Genomic DNA, 23,715 nt, shown 5'->3' on the forward strand with positions numbered 1-23,715 from the left:
ATCGTAGCCATATCCTTTAGGCCAATGTGACCATATTTGGTCACAAGGACCATTGGGTGGGGGCACAAATGTTACATGACCAACTCGGGGTCAAAGGTCATCCAAAGGTCATTATGGCCGAAATGTGATTTTCACTAAAAGTGCTTCTTCTTCCACAAATTACATAACACAATGTCGTTACTTGCATACCTGCATCGCCTTTAGCCAGTGTCTTAAAGTTGTACAAAGAATTGGGGTCAAAGGTCATTAAGGGGGTAAAATGCATTATCTCAACATCCGTAAGGGATATGGAGCTCAAACTTGGTGACAACAAATCTCATGACCAGTGTTCGAATTTAGGAAAAATAAATGGTTGTCCCACGGACAACCAGATTACAATTTCTGGTTGTCCGTCTAAGTTTTTGGTTGTCCGTAGGCCTACAAATGTGACTTTTGGCTAGATTTATGGTTGTCCGGCGGACAACCGAATCAGTATTTTTGGTTGTCCGGCGACTTTTTTAGTTGTCCCGGGCAACCGGACAACCAAAATTTCGAACGCTGCTCATGACCAGGGGAACAATTTACAGGGGTCAGGTCAAAGGTCATAAATAGGTAAAATTTTAGAAATGCATTTTCTGTACATCTGTAAGGGGTACGGGACTCAAACTCTGTGACAACAAACTTAATGACCAGGGGAATGTTTTGGAACACTTTGCAGGGGTCAGGTCAAAGGTTATCTGGGGTCAAATCTTATAATTTCTTTTTCTGGACATCTGTAAGGGGTATGGGGGCTCAAACTCAGTGACAACAAATCTCATGACCAGGAGAACATGTTGCAGGGGTCAGGTCAAAGGTCATGTAGAGGTCAAATTTTAGAAATGCATTTTTTGGACATCTGTAAGGGGTACAAGATTCAAACTCGGTGACAACAAACTTAATGACCATGGGGAATATGTTGGAACACTTTGCAGGGGTCAGGTCAAAAGTTATCTGGGGTCAAATCTTACACAGTTATTTCATTTTCTGTAAGGGATATGGGCTCAATTTTGGTGACAACAAACCTCGGCAAACATTAAGGTCAAAGGTCAGGTCAAAAGGTCATTAAAGGGTTACATGCCTTGCGATTGTCTGCGCTCTGTGAGCGCAAATTATCTCTAGTTGTAATTTGTTACCTAATATCCATAAATAGTACATCTTGAACTCAGTTATCCTGTATGATTAATTCCTGTACTATATTATAATTACTGATATTTATTGATGATTAAATCTGAATTTAGGTGTGGCTGTGATGAATTTCATATCCTTTATGTCGCATCCTCCCAGTTATTGATATTTGATGATCTAAATCAGATTCTGTAAAGGTGTGGTTCTTTGATGCATGCACAGGGATGGACCAACTTTCCCCATGTTCTGCGTATCAGTGACATACTCCACTATGTCGTAAATATGTAACATGCCACTATTTCGGTATATTGCGGCTGTATGACTTATGCGGATATGAATTCAAACATAAATTCAACATACTGACGCATCATGTTGCGTATGTCAATTTGGAATGGAGAACCATTTTTCAAAATATTTGACATACTAAGTTTAATGATTAATTACAATTAATTGGTGAATGACAACAATGTATTTTAAACATTAAATGTAACTTAAATCTAGTTTTGTCATATTCATTCAAGAAAAGGGGACATTTATTTGAGGTAATATATGACAAACAGGTAAAAGTTGTAAAAATATCAAATGTGATTATCTCAAAATAGCCATTTTCATGGAACATTACTATGTCATATCCGAGCAACGAAATAATGATTGTGAAAACAAAACGTGATGTGAGAAATCCATCAAGGTTTTCAGGCATAAGAAGCTATGAAACCCCAGGTGTCATAAGCATTGTTTTTTCAGTATTTGAAAGATTAGATGCTACAAAATTTCTTAGAATAATTTTCAAAATTATAATTAAGCATAAAAGCCAAGAGGGAGAAGCTCACGCTAAATGGCATTATCTGGAATACAATCTTGGTTTAATAGCCTGGGGGCCACTCATGTATAAAAGTTGTAAGTATCTGCATGAATTGACTTTCAAAAATGACCCTAAGTAAGGATGTCTAAAATTTGTCAAACTAACCCTAAATGAGGATTTTACTCAAAAACACCCTAAGTGATGAATTGGTTTGAAAGTTGCCCCTAAACAAGGATAAAAACACCCTAAGCGAGGAATTTGTTTGAAATCTGTCCCTAAAAAAGGTATGATAACATACATTGCGTGTGTCGGTATGAGTGTCATTCAGAATTTTTTTAATCTGGTTTGTAAAATCGCTCGGAAACCACTCTTTTGTGCCAAATAACTTGATAAATATGTCACCACTAATGGCAGTTAATTGGGTCATTTAAAAAACTACGTTAAGTGAGGATCGTCCTTAAAAAACACCACTTCTTCCAGTAAAATGAGTGTTTTGAGACCCTAACCACGGATCCGTGCAAATCCCTGTTTTACCTTTCAAAATAACCCTAAATCTGCGGATGCTTACAACTTTTATATGTGAGTTCCCCGGTTATTGCTATGTTTCTTCATAGAAATTTTGCTGACTGACCAACCCTATTTTTCAGCCTGTGTATGGTAAACCATGGACGTACTAACACAAACACAAAATGTCAAAAGCCTTGAAATAGAATTTGAATACTTTCATAGATGTAAATATCCTTGCCACAGGATAGTAAATAGTGGGAGGCAAGTCAGATCACTTCATCTTCCATTTATTATTGTCATACTTTTGATCAGTCAGTTTATTATTTTACAAAGTTGTTTTTTATACAAAAGCATATTATTAATAAGATTTCAAGTACGTAAATATTGTTTTCAAAACATGCACTTTTATGATTTTTCACAGTTTTGTGCAGATGGCGGAATGATTTTATTTTTCGTTATTATAACACCCAAGTCAAGTGTGCTTGACCATTGCGAGTGGGAGACTTGAATCTTGTAATATTTGTGCAAGTTAAGTGCATTTGTGATAAAGTGGATTTAAGTCCTAGGACTGCCAATGATAAAAGCGCTAGGTGACCACAATTGCCATTATGTGATTCATATGCAAGGGATTTCCACTATACTTGGGAATTGAGTAATAGCTGATTAATTGATCCAGATCTAATTAAAGATGTGAGAGACAAAATATTGATTAGCTGGAAAAGACAAACTTGGAATGTATATGCCCTATATTGTAAATATTAGGGGGTCCTTTGTGGAAAGCTAGACTATGGTATATGGGAATGTGCAGCTGGGAAGGGGACCCTTTTGAGGTGCTCATTTAGATATTGCGGTATGACAATGGGTAGTAAATTTAGGAGAAAAGTGGTTTGAAGAAGGGTAGAATTTAAGATGTCTGCATGTTTGGTTATTTTGTAGTAAACGTTCCTTTTGTTTTTAGATAGTTACGCAAATTTAGAGGCTTCAGTTTGGACAGGCCATTAAAAACTTTTAATAATTTTTTTTAATCTTAAAAGATCACTGGTAGGGGGCCTATATATTTGGTTTCGTTAAATTTAGTGTAATTTTGGGGTCAGTTTTCAGCATCTCTGCCACATATCTGCATACGCAAATAGTTAGTATGTGTCAAATGTGTTTTACTAATAGGATGTGGTGGGGCAATGAATATGTATGGGGGTGTAGCGTACGTGTTTGCTGGCAAACAAGGACACACACACGATTTTTCACCCTAAACTGCGGACTTCCAACTGAGGACAATCCTCAGTCTCAAACTGCTGCAAAAGACCTCAAATGCATGCTAATTGCATTATAATGCTATTTGCCTTAAACCTAGGACCACATGTGTAAAAACTACAGTCAGCAGTTGATGGGTAAAATTCTGTTTCATATTATACACAAAAAAATCTGCCTTTTAGTCCACGGTTAGGCGATGAAAACACGATACACACATCCTCGGTTAGAAAGCAATACGCACTGTCCTCGGTTGGTGGCAAACACACATAGGGGTATGACGTATGTATGTATAGGCCTATGTATTATGTATAATCTCGTATATGGGCATATTGGGTTGCAGCTAAATACATGTGCAACATACATGTACATTTGAAAGAGTCAACATTTGTGATCCATGTATCACCTCATAACCGTATGTTCCACGTACTGGTGAGACACCTTATAGTGGCTAGCCTTTATGGTTTCCAACCAAACAGAATCAAGTCTTTGATGAAGACTTGAATCCACATCGCAACCTTTCGCACATACCAACGTGTGTGCGGGGATTATCACTGAAGCAAATCCAAGGCAGCTAGGTGATGTAACTTTGATCAGCTGACTCCCTCCGAGATGGCGATATTTTATGACCTGATTCAAGCAGCCAATCAGGTCCCAAACTTATCCAAATTTGCTACATCAGCAAAGAGATACAACACAATTGCGATAACATTAACTTTTTATCTGCTAAAGAAAGCTTCAAAAACTTTGACCAAGATCATAGCTTGAAAATGCTAGATCTTTCTTTGTAACCCACTGTTCATTGCCCTTGTTATTTTTCATGTCACACTCCATTTCTGAAATTCCTACCCAAATCTCTTTCATTACTTAACGATAAAATAAGCAACGTTCCGTCCTTTTATCACGAAATGTCAGCATGGGCAAATAATATATAGGACCTCTATACCCCTTAGTAACTGCCCTGTGATTTGTTAAGGTATCGTCATACAATAGAGAGGGGGATTACCCCAGTGACCCCTTCCTGACCTTGACTATGCCTTTACCCCTGGAAAGAAAATAAATGAAAACATGAATGAAAGGAGTGAATGACTGGAAAGAGAGAAAGTGTTTTCAGAGTTGAAAATCCTGACAGAGTAGTACATGTGAGTTGTCACGTTTTACAGGATTGCTTGTGTAAATTCACTCTGGTTACCATGGTAATGCAAAGATTGCCTTCACTTAATAGCAATGTCTGAACATGAAAGAGATGTGAATGAAATTTTAATTGTATTTTGAAAAAGTAGCCTACCTTGTATTATGTAAAATGGTGTGGGTTTTTATTTTGTATGGTTCAAACAGTTTGTAGGATTATTTTTCATTCATAATTGCACCGGAGCATTCTGCAAAAGTGGGAGTGTGTGTGCATTTGTCCCACTCATTAGCCTATATCCACAATGATTTTACAATTTTAAGGGCTTAGGAATTGGGTCATTTTAGGTGATCAGCATTCAGCACCAACTTGTAATGACCTAATTCTGCCTACATTCATTTTTTGTTCCCCTGCATACTGTCATATGTTGTACTTGTTTCCACACATCAAGTAGGCACACATTGCCATTTATACAATAGCTACTTCATAAACATTATGCAAACCGCATGGTGGTGGGGTGTTAAAACACTATAAATATCACAACTTATTTATAGGATAAAGACCGCATATCAGAGGGAGTTACACAGTTTGTAAACAGGGGCGTCTATTCTTCTGTTATTCGCCCCAAAGGCAGGGAATAATGTTAGCTCTTTGGGGAAGAATTTTGAATTTTGTGTTTTGAATTGAAATAAAAATTAGAGGGAAAAAGCACAAAAAGAGAGTTCCAAGAGGATTTTAAATTTAACTACCGGTATTTATTTAGGAATTAAGATCAAAGGTAATGTAGATTATTTTGGTGCATTTCTGACTTTCTGTGGGATTCAGGATGGGGAAGAATCTGGGGATGTGGCCACAGTGTGGTAGTGCGAGGGAATAATTTAAATTTTCTAGAATAGACACCCCTGTTTGTAAATGAATATGTATTGTTACATGTGGAGGAGGTTTGCTTTTGTTCTTGTCATATGCCAATTACTTGCAACTTCAACAGAATGGTTTAGGTACATTTTTATTAAGAGTTTAGGATTGAGCACTGTTCAAGTCATATTTTTTGTTGCAAATGCTGTGTATCTTTTTGAACAAATGTTTCTCAGGTATGAACCTGATTTCATATTTTTTGTCCACAATGGTCACACTTTTTAATTTCAGCCTGTGGGGCAGGAGTTACCTTTATTTTAGAATATTCAAACTTGTCTCCATTTTTTTTTTTTTTCGAACTTGCAGCAATTTTCATGAGGTTTCATTCTCATCATACCTGGTTTGTGGGACAACAGTTTGGGGTTTTATTTGTCCCCCTTTTATATGTATGGGAAATATGTTTTATGTATATCAGTGCACTTCCGTGATCAGTGGATGTTTAAAGAGGAGATGGTACGTTAATGAGAAAAGAAGTTAAAGGACACTGCAAAATGAAATGTTAATTGAATTTTTAAATCATTGGTTACTAAAGTATCCATCATGTGGAGAATGTATTCTTTGTATCTTTCTAAACTGGTTTGTGCCTATTTCTTTACATAAATAAGAATAGTACAATTGGCAAAAGCCATCTACAACTGCATACAGACCGAGGAAGGAGCAAGTTGCTTTTTTTTTTCTCCACATCAGCTTGTCACCAAGACATGCGCACAAATCTAACTTGCATTGCAGAGCCAGCAACAAAGAGCAGACCAATAGTCGCATTGAACACTTTAGTCTTTATAAAATCGAGAGTTTGCTTTTAGCGAGTTACATACATAACTGTCACCACTTAGTGGAAGATGTATAAAGTTGCAGTTGAAGTTGCCTGGGTTGATGATTTTGGTTTGTGTATCAGGTTTGTTAATGTATAAACATATATTTGGATTTTAAAGTATTTACTTTAAGGGGTCACGCAGGATCACTCAAAGTCGGAAATTGTAAACATTATTTTGTATTGTATCTTTAAAAGTAATGATGATTAAGTACATAAAAGTATACATTTTCAGAAAGAAAATGACACAAGGAATCCAACTAGCATGGCTGATTTCTGCAAAAATGAGCAGTTTTTGAGAAAAGTGGTTTTCCATGCCAATTTTTTTCGGTCCGCCATAACAACTTACCCAAAATATCAAAATGGATGAAAATTGTTTATTTGTGTTCTAAAGACACGCATCAAGAAAGTATTTTCTTTAATTTTTTAATTTTTTCTTCGTTTAAAAAATATAGGTCAAAAAAGATCAAAATTTTGACCAAAATTGGAGATAATTTAAGGTATATTCTCAAAACGAAGAAAAAATTCAAAACGCTTTCTAGATATGTGTCTTTAGAACACAAATATGCCATATTTGTGTATTTTGATTATTTAGGATATACAGGGGTGAACACAACTGGTACCTTAATATTTTGGCTTACTGTATATATATAAGTATAGTGTTGATTCAAATTGTATTGATTTGTGATTTTCAGATTCAAATTGTAGTGATATTCGTTGTTTGCCATGTGATATGTCAATTAATTCTAACAGTAATAATGTGAATGAATTCAAAGAGTCAAGTCATAATCACACTCAAAGTACTGCTTTCTGCATTGATGTTCACATGGAGTATTCAAATGATGATACAGAACTTTTGATGCAAGTGAAGAAAATTTTGATTCTGTTTCAAATTGTTCTGTTATTGCTGCTCAAAATGATTTACTTTGTGAACATGTTGCCTTGGTTTCAAATGTAAATGTTTCTTCTACTTCTACTAGTTCTCATGTCAATTTCCATGATAATTCACATGAGTGTACTAATAATGACTCTAGTGTTAATATTCATTTGTCTGATTGTTCTGTTGATAATCATCAAGCTAAAAGTAACAATAGTAAGAGTAACTTGTCTATTTTGTATTTTAATGCACGTAGTATAAAGAATAAGATAGTGGATTTCCGTGCTCGCATGGCTTTTGATAAACCAGACATTATTGCTATTACTGAATCTTGGCTTGATGATTCCTTTAATAATGGTGAGGCGTGGTGGAGGAGTTGCTCTAGGTATTAAAACCAATTTTAATGCTACTTTAAGATCTGAATTTAAGATCTGGAAATTGTTTGGGCAGAGTTTAAGGGGGTACTACACCCATTGATTTTTTTTTGCATTTTTTTGCATTTTGTGAAGAAATTACAAAAAACAATTGGACAAAGTGGTATGCAAAATGAAGGGCAAATCTTCTCGTTTTATTGGTGGCATCGGTATCAACGTAGCTTACATGCTTTTAAAAGTAGAAGCCAAAAGGTGGTACATCACTGATGATTTAAATTCACTTCATTTTGGAAAGCTTAATATCAACGGATTTCGTTAAAATTTTGGATATGTGTTGCTAACACGTTAGGGAAATAAAGTTGATATGTAAAATGGGAATAAGTGGTTCCTGATTTCTTTTATGACTTCATGAACTTGGTGCTCCACAACTATCAAAAAAGGAACTGGTTAAAATGCTTCTATTTTCAATGTTGAGCTATATTTTGTATTTTTAACTTGCGACATTATTTCACTGAAACTTAATTAAGCCATAGGTAACAGGTTACCACAACCATACTACAGCAATGTTGAAAAAATTGTATTTCTTGTCACCTATACCACCATATTGGGTAGTTTTCCGTAAGCTTATCTTTTGTGATTTTGGTAACTATTTTATATTTATTTGTGAAATCCATCTCAACTAGGCATTCTAAATTGTACTCACCATTTACATTCCAAGGTATATTAGTATATCCACCTTGCACTTCTCGATATATATCCAGTTAAAGACAGAATATCAAAATTATTCCTCATTATGATACATTTTGTATCACAGACTCTCACATGTGTATTCAAAATTGATGCTTAAATTTGACCTGAACCAATTGACCTATAACCTGACATACGGTGACCTAATAGCCTTTTCTTCTCCTAACAACACATCAATAACAACATCAATATCAAATTGACTAATGACTATGCATCTATTGTGTAAGTGTTTATTTAATTTATTCAGTGTTATATATTTTGCAAGCACCACTAGATTTTCTATAGAGAGTATAACAAAGGATTTAATGTATTCTATTCATGTACCCTACTTGAACATGTTGAAAAGAATAAATTATGGTTTGTTATGAAACACGCATCTGAGTTACCAGGATACGGTAAACAAAAAATATATAGGGCTAAAATGACTTACTATACAATGGTTTAAAAGCACCTTTTTTATTTATTTTTTTAAATTTTTTTTTATTTCACATGATCTGTGCATATATTGCCTCGCTATAAATGACAAAATATTTTTTTAGACCAATCAAACCAATATATGGGTGTAGTACGCCCTTAATACTGATCAAGGGAAATGTTTATTTGGTGTGTATTATAGGCTTCCATCTGAAAATAAGTGTGGTTTGGAGATTTAGGATCATAACCTTAACAAAATTCAAGCTTCAAATAGATCCTATAAATTGTGCTCTCTTGTTGGTGATTTTAACATTTATATTGATTGGATTAATAAGCATGCAACAAAAGGCACTTTGCCAAATAGTCTTCTTGATGTAATGCACTCAGTGTTGCCAAAACTTTTCAGCGTGAAGGCGCGGCACATTGACTCGCCAGGCCGCGGTAAAGGATTCTCAAGTAGCCCAATTTTTTAAGCTTCCAAAAAAGCGCCCAATACAGGATATTTGGGCGGATTTACCCGAATTTAGAACGCAAAAAACACCCAATTGGGCGGAAAAGCACTTGACTTTGAAACTTCCGGTACTTACTGGGAAGTTACTGACCGATCAATAAGCTTCAATAAATGGTCACAAAACCCATTGTAATTTCGATTTGGAGCTTCAAAGACTCAAAACCTTTATAAATCGGCAAAATTGAAAGGAAAATACATCAAATTAGTGCCGCGGCCTGAGACTGGCTAAAGTAGCCCAATTTTAGACAAGTAGCGGCATGGTTTTTTGAGTAGCGGCAAGTGATCGCCAAGTAGCCCAATTGTGCGCCTAAGGCACGGCGTTGGCATCACTGAATGCACTCCTGGAATGCACTCAAGTGGTTTCACACAAGTTATTAAAGAGAACAAGTTCATAAAGTTGTTATAGACATACCTTACCTTAGATGCCACACCTTCACCTTCTTCTGAGATGATAATAGTGTGGCAGGGTTTGGGGGGCTTTTTTGCCCATTAAAAACCCAATTTGCTTAGTTCCTGCTTAAAGCAGAGGAGTGTGGGCGATTGAATAGCACTTTCAGGCAATTTGTTCCAATTTTCCACCACTCATTGACTGTAAAAATACTTCCTTGTATCTAGTCTTGATCTTGATTTGGCCAGTTTTTGGGAGTGTCCTCTGGTGCCCTGGTAGTCCGCTTTCTGGAAAAGGTTATCTGGATTGATCCTGTCGATTTGATTCATGATTCTGTATGTTTGGATGATGTCCCCTCTTTCCCTTCTCTTCTCCATTGTGGTGAGGTTGAGTCTCTTTAGTCGTTCTTCGTATGTAAGATGCTGGATACTCGGGATGAGTTTGGTTGCTCTTGCCTGCACCTTTTCGATGACCTTCTTGTCCTTTTCCATGTGCGGGCTCCATGCTTGCATAGCATAGTCCAGGTGTGGTCTAACCAGAGACTTGAAGAGCTTCAATATAATGTCACGGCTTCTGAAGGCGAAGTTTCTCTTAATAAGGCCTAATGCTCTGTTCCCTTTCTTGGCTGCAGTAGCACATTGCGAGGATACCTTCAGTGTGTTGCTAATCAGCACTCCCAAATCCTTTTCTTCTTTTGTTTCTTTCAGTTCTGTTTCTCCCATGTGATATGTGTGCTGGTTCTGATGCCCAAAGTGCATAACGGCACATTTGTCTCATGTTGTACCTCATTTGCCATCTTTCTGCCCAGGCTTGCAGGTGGTTTATGTTGTCTTGCATATTCTCTATGTCGTCATCTGTTGCCACTGGATTTGCTAACTTTGTATCATCTGCAAACTTGCTCACTGTAGCTGATGTACTAATATTGCTCTCCATGTCATTCATATATATCAGGAAGCAGAGGGGTCCTAATACTGATCCTTGAACCACCGAACTTGTCACCTCTTTCCATTCCGACTCTGCTCCTTGCGTAACTACTTTCTGCTTCCGATCTGTCAACCATGCCTCAATCCAATACAACAGCTTGCCTTCAATGCCATGAGCTTTAATCTTTTCTACTAGTCTTCTATGTGGTACTGTGTCAAAAGCCTTGGCCAGGTCTAGATACACAACGTCTACTGGGATGCCTTCATCTACTGTCTTGGTGATGACTTCCAAGTACTCAATAAGATTTGTAGTGCAAGACTTCCCTTTCTGAATCCGTGTTGAGTGTCATGGATGAGATTGTGCTTATCAAGATGCTCTGTTATATGGTCTTTGATGATACTTTCCAGGACTTTGCCAATTACTGAAGTGAGGCTGATAGGTCTGTAATTCCCTGTTTTGGATCTTGAGCCCTTCTTAAAGAGTGGTATGATATGCGCGATTCTCCAGTCTGCAGGAACAATGCCTTCTGCTAATGACTTGTTGAAGATATACGCCAATGGGGTACACAGTTCCTCTGCACATTCTTTAAGTACCGAAGGGGGAATTTGATCTGGGCCAGCTGCTTTGGAAGAATCAAGTCCTTTCAGCTTTTCTTTGACACAGTCGTTGGTAATAACAAATTCTTCAAGTTTCTCTTCTTCTGGTCCTGTGTAAATAGTTTCTGGTTCAGGTACATTTTGGTTCTCCACTGTAAAGACTGATGCAAAAAAGTCATTCAATGCTTCTGCTGTGGGCTGCCCTGGTGGTATTGTTTCTCCAGTGTCGGTTTTCAGTGGACCAACAGCGTCTTTTACTTTCTGTTTGGATCTCACGTAGGCGTAGAAGCTTTTAGAATCCTCCTTTATATTCTCTGCTAATTTCTTCTCAAAGTCTCTCTTTGCATGTCTTACTTCATACTTAGCTTCTTTCTGACATTTCTTGTAGTGCTCCAAGTTTCTACTAGTCTTTCTCTTCTGATATCTTTTCCAGGCTCTTTGTTTCCTCAACAAGTTTCTGTGCTTTCTTGGGCAACCACATTGGTGTCTTTTTATTTCTTTGGATCTTCATGGGAACATGATCATGTATTACGTTGTGCAATTGTTCTTTGTTATAGTTCCAAGCTTGTTCTGCTGATCTTGTTTCCAAATCTTCGTTCCACTTTATTTGTCTCAGTTTGGCTTTCATTTGGTCAAAATTGGCATTTCTAAAGTCTCTCTTTGGCGGTGATTTCACTGGTTCGACCAGGTAATTTGTATCCCAAATCAACATGCAGTGGTCGCTTGTACCAAGGTGGGCTACAACTTGCACATCGTCAACCATATCTGGGTTTGAGGTTATCACCAGGTCTATCAAGGAATTCAGTCTAGTTGGCTTTGTAACATGTTGGGTCCATAAGTTGTCCAGGATAACATCCATGAAGGCTTCTGCTCTTCCTGATCCAGCTTGCATGATTTCCCAGTTAATTTCTCGGTAGTTGAAGTCACCAATAACCATGATGTCTTTTTTCTCGTCTTTGAGGCTCTTTAATACCTGGTTCAGGCTATCATTTTGCTCATTGGTGTTGTATTGACTCCTATACATGATCCCCAGTAGCATATCAGCTTCCGTGCTTGGACATGAGATGTCACACCATAATGCATCCTCATACTCTGCTAAGGCTGCATCTTCTCTCACCTGTACTTCTATACCATCCTTTGTATACAGTAGTATACCACCATGTCCTTTGTACTGTCTGTCTAGTCTGGTAGTCTGGTAGCCAGGTATTTGAAGCTCTGCATTTGCAATATCTTGGTGAAGCCATGTCTCTACAATGCCTACTATATCTGGATCTTCTTCTTCAATGTGGTATCTCAAATCGTCTCTCTTATTTGTAATACTTTGTGCGTTGCAGAAGGTGCATTTTAACTTCTTTCTTGTGCCATCCGCTGGTTGGTTACTTTTCCTACCAGTCTTTGGATTTCTGGCTGTACTGTTTTTTCTCTTGGCTGCTGGTCGTTTCCTTGTCTCGCCAGGTTTTTGGCCATCAAAACAATGTCTGTCTGCATCCACTGGTCGGTTTTCTTTCCTTCCAGTCTCTTGGTATGCATCAACAATTTTTTCTTCAATGTCTGTCTGCAAATTCTCTTCAAGGTGGTTTTCCTCTGAAGACTCTGGTTCTTGCAGGCCAGTGGAAGTTTGGTGCTTGGTGCTAATTTGTGCGCTATTTACATAGTTCTTGTCTTGTTGACCTACTGTTCTTCTTGTGAGGGAGGAGGTCTGGCTGTGACAATTTTCCCCTCACTATCCTCAAGTTTTTTCACCCTCCGCTTTACGCTGCCTGAGTTCTTGACGTAGCTCTGCCTCTTTTTCCTCTGTTCATACGTCAGATCTGGTTTCAAGTACACATCGTTGTACACTTCATCGTTATGCAGATTTTTGGCATTGGTAAGAGCTGTGTGCTTTGCCGTTTTGTTTTTCATTTGTACTTTTACGAGACAACCTTTTTTTTTTTTTTTACATCAGTTTTCACTATGTCGTTTGGACTTACTTCAAGCTTACTCTGAAAAAGTTCTTTAACGCTTTTCAACACAACTCTTGGCGAACTAGTCTTGGTGATCTCTGGTAGATCACTGACTATGACATTCAGTTTTCTTTTATCTTGTTCTATGATTTCTTTCACTACCTTCTGCATGCTTTGGTCTTCACGGCCTACAGGAACTGTTGTACCATTGATTTCTATGGCTCTCAATCTACTGTTTATATCTTTTACTTCTTTCTCTAACTTCTCATGCTTCCTTCAGTAAGTCAACCATTTCACCTACCAGCTTCTCTGCATACTTCCTACACACCTTGCAATGCCATGGTAACTCATGTGTGCCTTGCATACCATACTGTTTAATAACATTGAACAACTCATCTGATAAATCGCCACACTTCTGGTGATACCACGTCTTGCATATACTACATGCTACTGCACTGGGGCTTCCATACCCATCACTATATAAATCATCAATTTCTTCATCGCACTTTCCACAAAAATGGACATCATCATCATCACTATTATCTCTATTCTGCATTGACAAAGGTTTTAAACCATGTTGTTGGCTTAATGTAAACTTCAGTGGAGGCAAATTACCGCTCGCACCATCTTCTGTGTCACTGCCATTGTTTACATGGGACGCCATCTTGGAAACCTGACAAGCATGCACGTTAATTGAGCAAAACTGACAAGTGCTTTTATGCAAATATTATTAGGGTTTGGGGCCCCCTACCCATGCCACAACTATCTATGTCTAATTCTACAACTACTGGTACTTGCAAATCTTCAGTTTGGTTGGTTTATCAGCAAAGAAACTGCAAAATTTGCTTCGATTATCGGAGCAATCGCCAAACACACTCCATCTTGAATAGCGCCACCATTTTTATCAAAAGTATAAGACTCTAAATGGTATTGATCACTTTCTTGATTTGGTATTTGTATCTGATCCATCAATTGTATTACCTCAAGTGTAATTCCACTTCAAATTTTCATGGTTGTGACCACTCAGTGGTTAATTGTATATTGAATATGTCTCCTCTTAAGAGTAAGCCAATTAACAAGGCTGTTTATTGTCTTTTAAGGGTGATTTTGATCAAATGAAGTATTTATTTGCTTGTTAATAGTCCCTGGTATTCATGTTTAGATGATAATGTTAATATATTATGTGGAATAAGGCTGAGTCTATTATTATGTCTTGTATAGACAACACTGTTCCAAAGAAAGTGGTTAGAAGAAACAATTCACTACCTTGGATCAATAGGGATATTAGAAAGTTATGTATATACAAAGAAAAAGATGCTGTATAAAAGGTCTAAAGTCAGTAAATCTCCTATTGCGTTACAGCAGTTTAAGGACTGTAGTAATGAGTTAAAAGCTGCAATTAGAAAGAGTCATAGAAATTATACTTATGATATTTCCAAAAATGTTAAAAGAAATTTTGGTCATATGTTGCTTCTTCGGAAAAATGTTCTGAAAATACTTGTTTTACTGTTGATAATGATGTAATTACTGAAGGATATTGCTGATGTATTTAATAATAATTTTTCAAGCAAGTTTGATGACATGTATGATCCTATTAATCTTGATTGTTTGCTACCCATTGTTACCCATCCATTGGTAGAGGACAATAAAACATTTTTTAGCCTGGAGAACAGTTTAGTAGAGTGCGCAATGGCAACATAGCTGGAAAGCGTAGATGATGATGATTCTTCTTGATTTAAGCATGCTGAAAGAAATTTAATAATATACCAACTGTTGCCCAAAAAAAGAAAAAGTGTAAAACAACTTGGCAAAATAATAACTCCCCAACATAATACTCAACAACTTTGACTTGGGGGTGGATCAGATTAAATGACCTCCTTTGAAACAATATCTTGCCTGCCTGCGCTGCTTGCTCAGTGACAAAAGCCCACTCACATATCCAAGTTAGCCACGCAAGTATTTTGAGCATGGAGAAACTAACAGTCAGCCCTCATGAGGTGAAACTTGGCTAGTGAAAGTATTTATGTATTGGCTAACACAGTAAAACTTCAAACCATCTTAAACAGTGATTCAGGACAGACGTAGTGCGTAGCTTGCTTAACCAGCAAGATTAGCCTGTGCCTGCCCCCCTCTTGCTCTCTGGGACCAAAAGTGGATAATTTTTATACTTGTGAACTGGACACTTTTAAATGATTCCAAGGAAGCCTGTTGCAAAGTGCTGTGAGAAGCGCTTGGCTTTACCATCGTCGATTGCAGACTGTGATAAACATATTTGGAGATATTTGTACCTGTGTTCTAAAGAGATGATTGAAGTTTGTGTTGTGGTAAGTTGTCAGAAAAAGTTTTTTGGTCACATTTTGTTCTTCATTTTACAGCCGATGGTTTTGATGGTGGACCTTGTTGTCGTAATGCCACTGATTTTCCAATGCCTTGTTTTTTCTATGTGGTACATAATGTCTTAGCGTATAATTATATTTAACCTTACTTTCAGGTATTTTAACCATGGTTGCTTTCTTTACAGGTAAACCAGTGACGATTGAGTTCATTGATTTTAATGAACATTATGTATACATTTGTCCACATGGATTCATATTGTATATTTAACCAGTGTTAGCAACTAATTGATTTCTTGTAAATGCTAATTAAGCAAAAGTAATTTGTTAACATGTTTAACTTTTAATACAAGTACATCAGGCCTTGGAACATTTTTTTGTGAAGTTTTAAATTGTTAGTCCAGGGTTTAGAAAATTATAAAACAAATTGCTATGCCAGTTTATTGTTCCATGTGGATTCACCCCAAGGATATTGATATGTGTTGCTCGTCTCTCCCTGGGTATCTATATTTTTCTCTTTAAACTATTTGATTTTGGGATTTTTTTTCGCTGCATGAAGGCTTGCGTCAGTACCCAGTTGTTGGTGTGCAGATAAAAATAACCAGTGCAGTTCAATGAAATTTATTTTAACTCAGGTCTGGTGTAATTGGTGCATAATGTGAAATATTGAGTTATTTCACATTAAATGTTTGAGGATGATATTAACCAGGGCATTGGCATGTTGGTACTTAGTAAGTTCATAGTCAAAAGTGGACTAGCCTGAACAAGGCGATTATAGCTCCAGATGGCTTTTTCAATACATCCAAGGGATTAGTATCAATCACTGCAGAGAAGGTGTTAAGTTGAACTTGCCTTTGGTGAAACTGAAATTGACTTCTAACTGGATGTATTGGTGTTTTCCTGTCCCCCTCAGTTATCTGTGTCTGAACCCTAGCAACAGGTTCAAGTTGCTAGGGTGTATGTAGGCATGCATGTATGCAGATAGCAAAATTACATGGTAGATATTTATGACATGTTTTCCATACTAGATGAGTTTCTCTGAAAAATATATATTCCAGCTATGGATTAGGTCACCATGTTCTTATTTTCACTGGCACAACTCATGAGCCACCATTTAACATAATAGTTTAAATTTTGAATTTTTTCCACTGGACACATTCAAAAGGTCATTCTATAATTGTACAAACATATTTGGGAAAATTGTGATAGATGCATGTTTGAGATCCTAACATTTTACATGTATTTACAGGTCAGTCTAATATACCATGTAGGGGCTAGGACTGGCCAATTAAAGACCTCATGAACTTGACCCTGTAGTTTTTCCGGTCCAATAAGCCTTCTTTAATTGCTATAATCTTGTGTTACAAAGGCAATTGGTGTGAAATTGACCGTCATACACATACATGTATTTGTTTACTGGGAGAATAAGAGTAGGTCAAAAAGTTACCGCTACCAAGTTGTTTCAGCTGTTTGTGTTTGGAATTTATACAACAAATTAAGGAATAATTAACATTATAGAAAAGGTGTACAAGCTCTTTGTTCAAGAATTGACTTTGAAAGTTATTTGACCAACCATGGAAATACCAACCATCTCTTTGTGCTTACATAAATATGTGCAGCATATTGGTCTTAGATGGTTGTGAAGATGTTTGGAAAAGGGAACAGGGGTAGGCTTATACCTCAATTTTGATAGAGTTGGAAATGAATATAAAATTGTAAACATAAGGCTATTTGCTCAAGTTATCACTTTATTTGTGATACTTATAATTAGTAATAGAAGTTTAGAGTGGGCAAATTGACAAAATATAGGGGGAAAAGGTGCAATATTGAAATATATCATGGCAAGAGACCACAAGTCCAACTCCATCTGTTGTGGTTTCCGTCTTTACATTTTAAGTGGAGAAAATACATCTATTTTAATCTTGGAAAATAAATTGGAAAATGTCAGGCAAAGCTTCAGGGTGTATTTTTTTATGATTAGGGTTTCAGACATTTGTAGCAAAATAAAGCCAGCATAAAGAGTTGACCTTTTTACGGATTCACCACTAGTGGGACGAGCGCAAACTTTTAAAACACAGATGTAGAGATTAAAAGCAATATTACAGTACTCCATCATATGGGGATAATGGATGTATCCTCTTCATGCAAGGGGTGCTGGATATAGTGGGCGGAGGACATGAAATTTTAAGCGTCCTATGTTCCTGAGATTTTGTAGCTATATGTCAAAAACCTCTATATCTGTCATAATTATAATGGAGAAGTATCAGGGCATTGTGCTCTTGTTTTCTTTGGTGGCTATGGAACAATGGGTAAAGTGGTTTAACCTTTTCAAAGCATTTCACCAATGTAGATTAAAATACAAATTATTAAAACATTTTTGTGGCAAACTTTGCTTATTATTCTAGAATTTTTCTAGACCAAAGTGTTGATACTTTCTCTTTAGCTTTAAGCCTAAAGACTAAAGATGTGGAATATAATAAGTATTTTTAAAGGAGTAAATTTTGTTGTGCCTATCTTTTGTTCTTTCTGAGAGTCTGCAGCTGTAAGGATCTTCCATATTTTAATATAGTACTTCCTTATACCATGTATGCTACATCATCGGCATTCCTTAGGTTTGGCTTGCAGTGTATGTTAGAATGTGAATTACCTGGTATTCCGGTATTCCACATAGATCGTAACCTAACATCATGGCTCAACTAACCTGACAAGAGCAAAATTACTACTTCCCTCCTGAAGCCTATCCGTTGCTAAAGCAACAAAACCGTTCATAAGGAATTTCCCTGCCCTCCTCCAGGGGGGCGCTTCCTACAGGCGCAAATCCTTCATCTATAAGCCCACTGCATGGTGACTTGTCCTAAACTTGCGGTATAAAGGGATATTTGGTAGTGGTAGCTTTGTTTCAGGATTTTACAAGTAGCTGAGGAGTGTTGGTATGTTCAGGCCAAGTAACAAACAAGCTCCAGCAGGGGGGATATGCACTGTTAGGTATGCCTGCCCTATGCGCACCTGTGTGGTTTCATACCTGCTGCAATGTATGACATGGCCTTGTCCTCACATGAACACATGCACGTATTGCAACATGCTTTGTGTTTGGGATCAAAAACCTATAGAACATTCAACATTGTAACATAGGCATTGGAAGATGACGAAATTAACCGGGGGAAAACTAATCACAATTAAGATCACCTTCTATTTATCAAGACATATTGTAAATATCCGTTTGAATTAGTTAAAATCACAAGTCGATTTAGGCCTATGCCTTGAAAGAAAAAGAAGTCAAAATTAATGTCAATGTTGCTTTAATACCCAATGTTCCCAAGAATGATCTTATCAGTTGGCAGCTGCAGTCCAGGGTAGCGTAACTATCTGTAAAATATGATAGAGTCCTAGCTTCCAGCAAAAACATTCACTATCAGACTCATGTCCTATGGATTTATCCTAAAATATTACCAGGAAATACGTAAAAACCTTACGCATGTATTATGCTCAAGTTTATTTCCATCGTAGTGCAGTTGAAGTGGACTTCCAGAAAAGCAAACATTATAGCAATTATCAGAAAGAGACAGTGCATATTTGCATAGATGAAGTTGTTATATAGGGTCCCCGGGATAGGGTCTACTTGTTCAGTTCAGGAAAAATCAAAATCTTTCATCTCATCTTGTGCAAATATATTGCTAGGATATTGCATAATAAGTTAATACTACTTTAAAAGTGATTAAATAGAAAGTTTTTAAATAGGCCTCTTAAATTTTGAAAATTCTGTATCCTTCTTTTGAACTTCTCCTTTTCTGTAAGGCATGCACTATTTAATTATAGAACTTCAAGGAAGTTAGCAAATATATTTGTGTAAGGCACAGGTAATTGTGTTATTTTAGAGAAATTGTATTATATAAATTATTGAAAAACAAGTGGGCTAAGTTCAGTCTGTGTTGGTAAATTTAAAATTCACAGCATGAACTCACCTATAGTCCCTATATATTGCATAAATTGCGGACAAACTGATCTTGTTAACTTTCGTGATCAGCTAACTTAAATCATGGTGTCTGGACAGTGGTCAATTCCAGGGAAAAGGTGAAAACCACAAACTATGGCCTGATCTCCTGTTGTGTAACTTGTTGCTATGTTGACATTTTATTAATATTTGTTGTAAACATGACAGAAAGTTAAAAGTAAAACTTTTTGGAATTGAAGGTTATTGCTCTTTAAGGTAATTTCTCCCCAGCAGCGTGTAGAGCCCATTACCAGGTAAGAAGGAAGCATGCCTACCAACGCTTTTTGACAGGTCACCGACTAAACGTCATGGAGCGAGGAGTAGGGTAGAGTGAAACAATAGGGTATTAATAAACCTTGAGGGTTGACATAAAAGAACAGGAACATATGATTTTGTAAAGTCAACAGTATGGTTATTTGTTAACATTGTTAAGTCAAAGGTTACCTGATGGAACATGCAATAGGTACAAACAGGCTTAAAATTCAATTAAGACATGCACCCAGGTTTTGCAATGAGGATCAGTAGATATAAAGTTAACATTTATGCAGAACTTGTATGACATAAAGTACAAAAATCTTTCTTCAATGTTTCTTTGTTCCCAGATTTAGGGTCTATCAAAAGGTTCTTTTTCAGTGCATTAAATCTGGTGTGATTTTTGCAGGCACCTGTTTTGTTAAGTTTATATACTTTTCATGTTCTACTAGTACTATTTATACCCTTATTTAAGAGCATGTATTGAGGCATTGAGTGGGGCATTTGATTTATATGGACTTGGACTTGTGACACCTTGATTGTTATCCCTACACATTACCACAGCCCTGTAAGCTGGCATGATTATAATATAAATCCTTGTAGTAATGATTAGGTGTGATATAATCTAAATCGTTCTGTTACAATGTAAAATCACTTGGTTAAGCTTAGTGCAAAGCTGAACTTGCTAAAGTTGTAATTTGAAAGGCTTTGAGGCTACAGATATCTTGTTAACAAGTTTGGAACTTTAGCTTTGAAGGATTTCCTTGATGCTAGGTGTAGTTCCACTTCCATGAATTGTTGATTTTCACTCGGGAGAAGAATGCTTTTTTCTTTCCAGGATCTGTGGTTTATTCAACCAATTGAATTGCATAATCCTACTCACTTATAGATTTCTTTCTCTTCCTATGTTCCTTTCCTGTCTTTTTTCTCAAATTTATTAACACTTCTGAATGTCTCTCTTAAATGCTCTCTAATTGCTCAGGCTATCATCATTATGCATTAGTTGCTTCCGCCAAACATTTCGCACATGCAACAAGTGTACAGAAGGCTATAGGCCTATGTAATGAGGACATCCGGGCTTCTAGGATTGATAATGACCTAGTTGATGATGACATCCCTGTACCTCTTCATATCAAGTCACAAGATTCTCCTCTAAACTTTTCTTCTTCCATAACCAAAATAGACTCATTTTCATGGCATAGTTTAATAAACCCCATTTAATAATAATAGCCCTAAATTTGACCTGAAGTTGTGGAGTATGAGTTCTTGTACCCAAGACATTCAGAAGTCGTCCTATGACTGTACAAGCTTATTGGGGGTCAAAGAATTGTGACCTGATGGATGATGATATTTGAGATGTTAGCGTGAGGATGTGTGTATTTCTTCACTAGCTGTCACTTTCTTCCTTACAAGTGCATAATGTTAGACAAGTAGGCCTAGGACTTACATCATTTCTTTCCTTACTATTTATTATTCACTGATTCAGCAAAATAGGTTTTGCACAGAATTGAGCTATTACAAATTAGGGTCTGATGGATCTCTTATAAAATGGGGAAACATGTATGGAACATCATGACTTGCAAATGATCTTGTGATTTGTTTTGCTGAAACTTCATGCTCAGCGGTGTAGGCCTACAGGCAAGCCCACACACTTTCTTATATGGTTTCACCCATATTTGAAGCAAACCTGTCAAAATAATAGATCTATATTTACTTGGATATGGAGTAAAATTTCAATCTGCATGAAATAATTTCCTGTCTATCATTTTTTTGTTGTTGGTAACATTAATAAACTTGTGATCCTATCACAAACAATTTCGTTCAGGGTCTAAATAGTGAGTGGCAGATTTGACATGCACAACCATTCTTGGTATTATCGTGATTTATACTATGTGGAAATTACCCACACCAAGTTTAACCATATACTTGTAAGTTTATTGGTTGGTTGAGTTACCACAAATCCACAGAGGTCTGTCCTGGGGAGATATTTGCTAGCTTCAGGCTCATGATATTGATAGAACTTCAAGATTAGAATTGCAGCACGCTACTCCCGGGGTTTCGCAAATGGGGATTGTAAAATGGAAAAAACGATCATTTAGAAAATGAGGAAAACAGGGGAACCATGTTGTAATTTGTATGCATGGGTGGCTGGGGAAATGGATGGTACGATATGATCAGATGAGGTGGTACTTGATCGCCTGAAGATTAGATGGTAGACGGGTCAAAAGGACATCTAGAATGGGTAGTTAAGGCTTAATGTTGGGTAACGAAGAAGGCCTGTCCAGAGACATTAGAGGATAATGTGGCCTACGCATAGTCCATTACCATCATGGTTAAACAAATTTATTTACTACATCATTTTGAATATGCTTTCAATGATTTTTCTGCCTGTACATATACTTGCGCTTCGTATAAATTCGTGGCAGATTAAAATAGTTGATTGAAGATGTCAGGTAATTTCTTGTGTTGGTATGTTGATTCAGTCAAAGGTGGTAAAGCCGGCTCGTACACAAATGTGACCGCTTTGCAATGTTGGCCTTCCTTCCTCGCACTTGGGGAAGTTATCAATAGACAGATGAAAACATTTTTGCATATCCGGTTTACATCTCACTGTCCGAACATAGTCTGTATTAAGAAGATAGTACAGGTTAACTTTGATTGTACATGCATACAGCGGCAGTCGGATCCTGTCCGTCGCGTGACTAGAGTGAAACCGCATCAACCAAAGTGGTATGCATGGCACATGGCTGTCAATTTGAACTTTGCGTGATAAACTGTTTTGTTGTGACTGAAAATTTGCTACTCTAATAAGTTTGGAGAAAATGACTACAAAATCGGTCTTGATTAAAAATTGTTGTGGTTTACTACTAATTGCATACAATATAATGTGTTACTTGCGTTTTGCAACAGTACCAGTGGGTTTGGACAAATTCTTTGAAATGTGAAATTTAACACAATACAAATTAAGGTTGCATTGCACAATATGTTTTCTTGAAAACGCATACAAAAATGCAATCTCGCTTGCAATGAGCGTTTGGAATGCAATGTAGTAACAGCCTAGAGGCTTTCAGGTTCAGTGTAGACCTTCATCAGGACCAACCAATCAAATGCCTATCAGGCCAAAATCAGATGATGTTGATTGACAATATAGGAGCCACACGCGAGCTGGTCATCGAGCATCCCCTCTGGCTAAATGCATACTTACTAATAAAGACAAACAGTACACAAAACATACTATATGCAGGGATAGTAAATAAAACAATATCTGCACTTTCAGGGTTAGTTTTCCTCTCCTCTGGCATGCATTGTCAATTTGGAAAATGTTTAAGCCAATTTGATAGTTTTGTAACTTTCAATTTGTATTAAATTGCACTGCTTTTAAGACCATACCTAAACTCAACCTTGTTTCTAACGAAAGTGCATTCAAATGTTTATGTTTGTCTTTAATCTAAATATTGAGGCATGAAAAATGGGGAAATATACTTATAAATTCTTGAATGGGCCACCTTAATTAGCAGCAATCTGAATAAATATCTCTCCATAAGTACCTGATCTGTCATAGTAAGGCGATAGAAATAAATTATACAGACTCGGACTAAGCCAATTCCAAGATGTCCCACTTTTGAGTATTGTTTAAAGGGATAAATGGCATAGTTAACAAGCCAAGCATTTTCTAAACACTAGGGGTATATCCCAACTACCAAGCATTTGTTCAGAAGGTAGCCAATAGTTAGGCTAGGTATGAAACGACTGGAATGACAGTGGAGTCCCCCCAGTGTCCGAACAGACCTAGCTATCTTGCATTCCAAC

At 36.9% G+C, this 23,715-nt stretch overlaps 2 protein-coding genes across 2 annotated transcripts in view; one reads left to right on the forward strand and one right to left on the reverse strand.

Annotated features, from left to right (window-relative positions):
- Window positions 1-10,529: 10,529 nt before the first annotated feature.
- LOC140147481 (uncharacterized) lies at window positions 10,530-13,500 on the reverse strand. Its single transcript, XM_072169258.1, has 4 exons — window positions 13,368-13,500; window positions 11,926-12,985; window positions 11,213-11,891; window positions 10,530-11,117 (listed from the first exon to the last, which is right to left on the reverse strand). Exons 1-4 carry the CDS (start codon window positions 13,498-13,500, stop codon window positions 10,530-10,532), a joined length of 2,460 nt encoding a protein of 819 aa, XP_072025359.1.
- A 1,746-nt stretch (window positions 13,501-15,246) lies between these two features.
- Window positions 15,247-23,715, forward strand: part of LOC140149068 (rho guanine nucleotide exchange factor 3-like) — a 29,527-nt gene continuing 21,058 nt past the window's right edge. The window contains 1 exon segment of the mRNA XM_072171223.1: window positions 15,247-15,653. Within this exon segment, the coding sequence (XP_072027324.1) occupies window positions 15,519-15,653 (135 nt within the window). The 5' untranslated portion in view covers window positions 15,247-15,518.

Source organism: Amphiura filiformis, chromosome 3 (assembly GCF_039555335.1).
Source record: "Amphiura filiformis chromosome 3, Afil_fr2py, whole genome shotgun sequence".
In the NCBI taxonomy this organism is placed as follows: domain Eukaryota; kingdom Metazoa; phylum Echinodermata; class Ophiuroidea; order Amphilepidida; family Amphiuridae; genus Amphiura; species Amphiura filiformis.

Coding starts and splice junctions, on each gene's coding strand:
- LOC140147481 (XM_072169258.1), bottom strand. CDS start 13,500: ATGCAGAAGGTAGTGAAAGAAATCATAGAACAAGATAAAAGAAAACTG. Junction 11,892..11,925: donor AACTATAACAAAGAACAATT/GCACAACGTAAT, acceptor GTTCCCATGAAG/ATCCAAAGAAATAAAAAGAC. Junction 11,118..11,212: donor GACCTATCAGCCTCACTTCA/GTAATTGGCAAA, acceptor ACACGGATTCAG/AAAGGGAAGTCTTGCACTAC.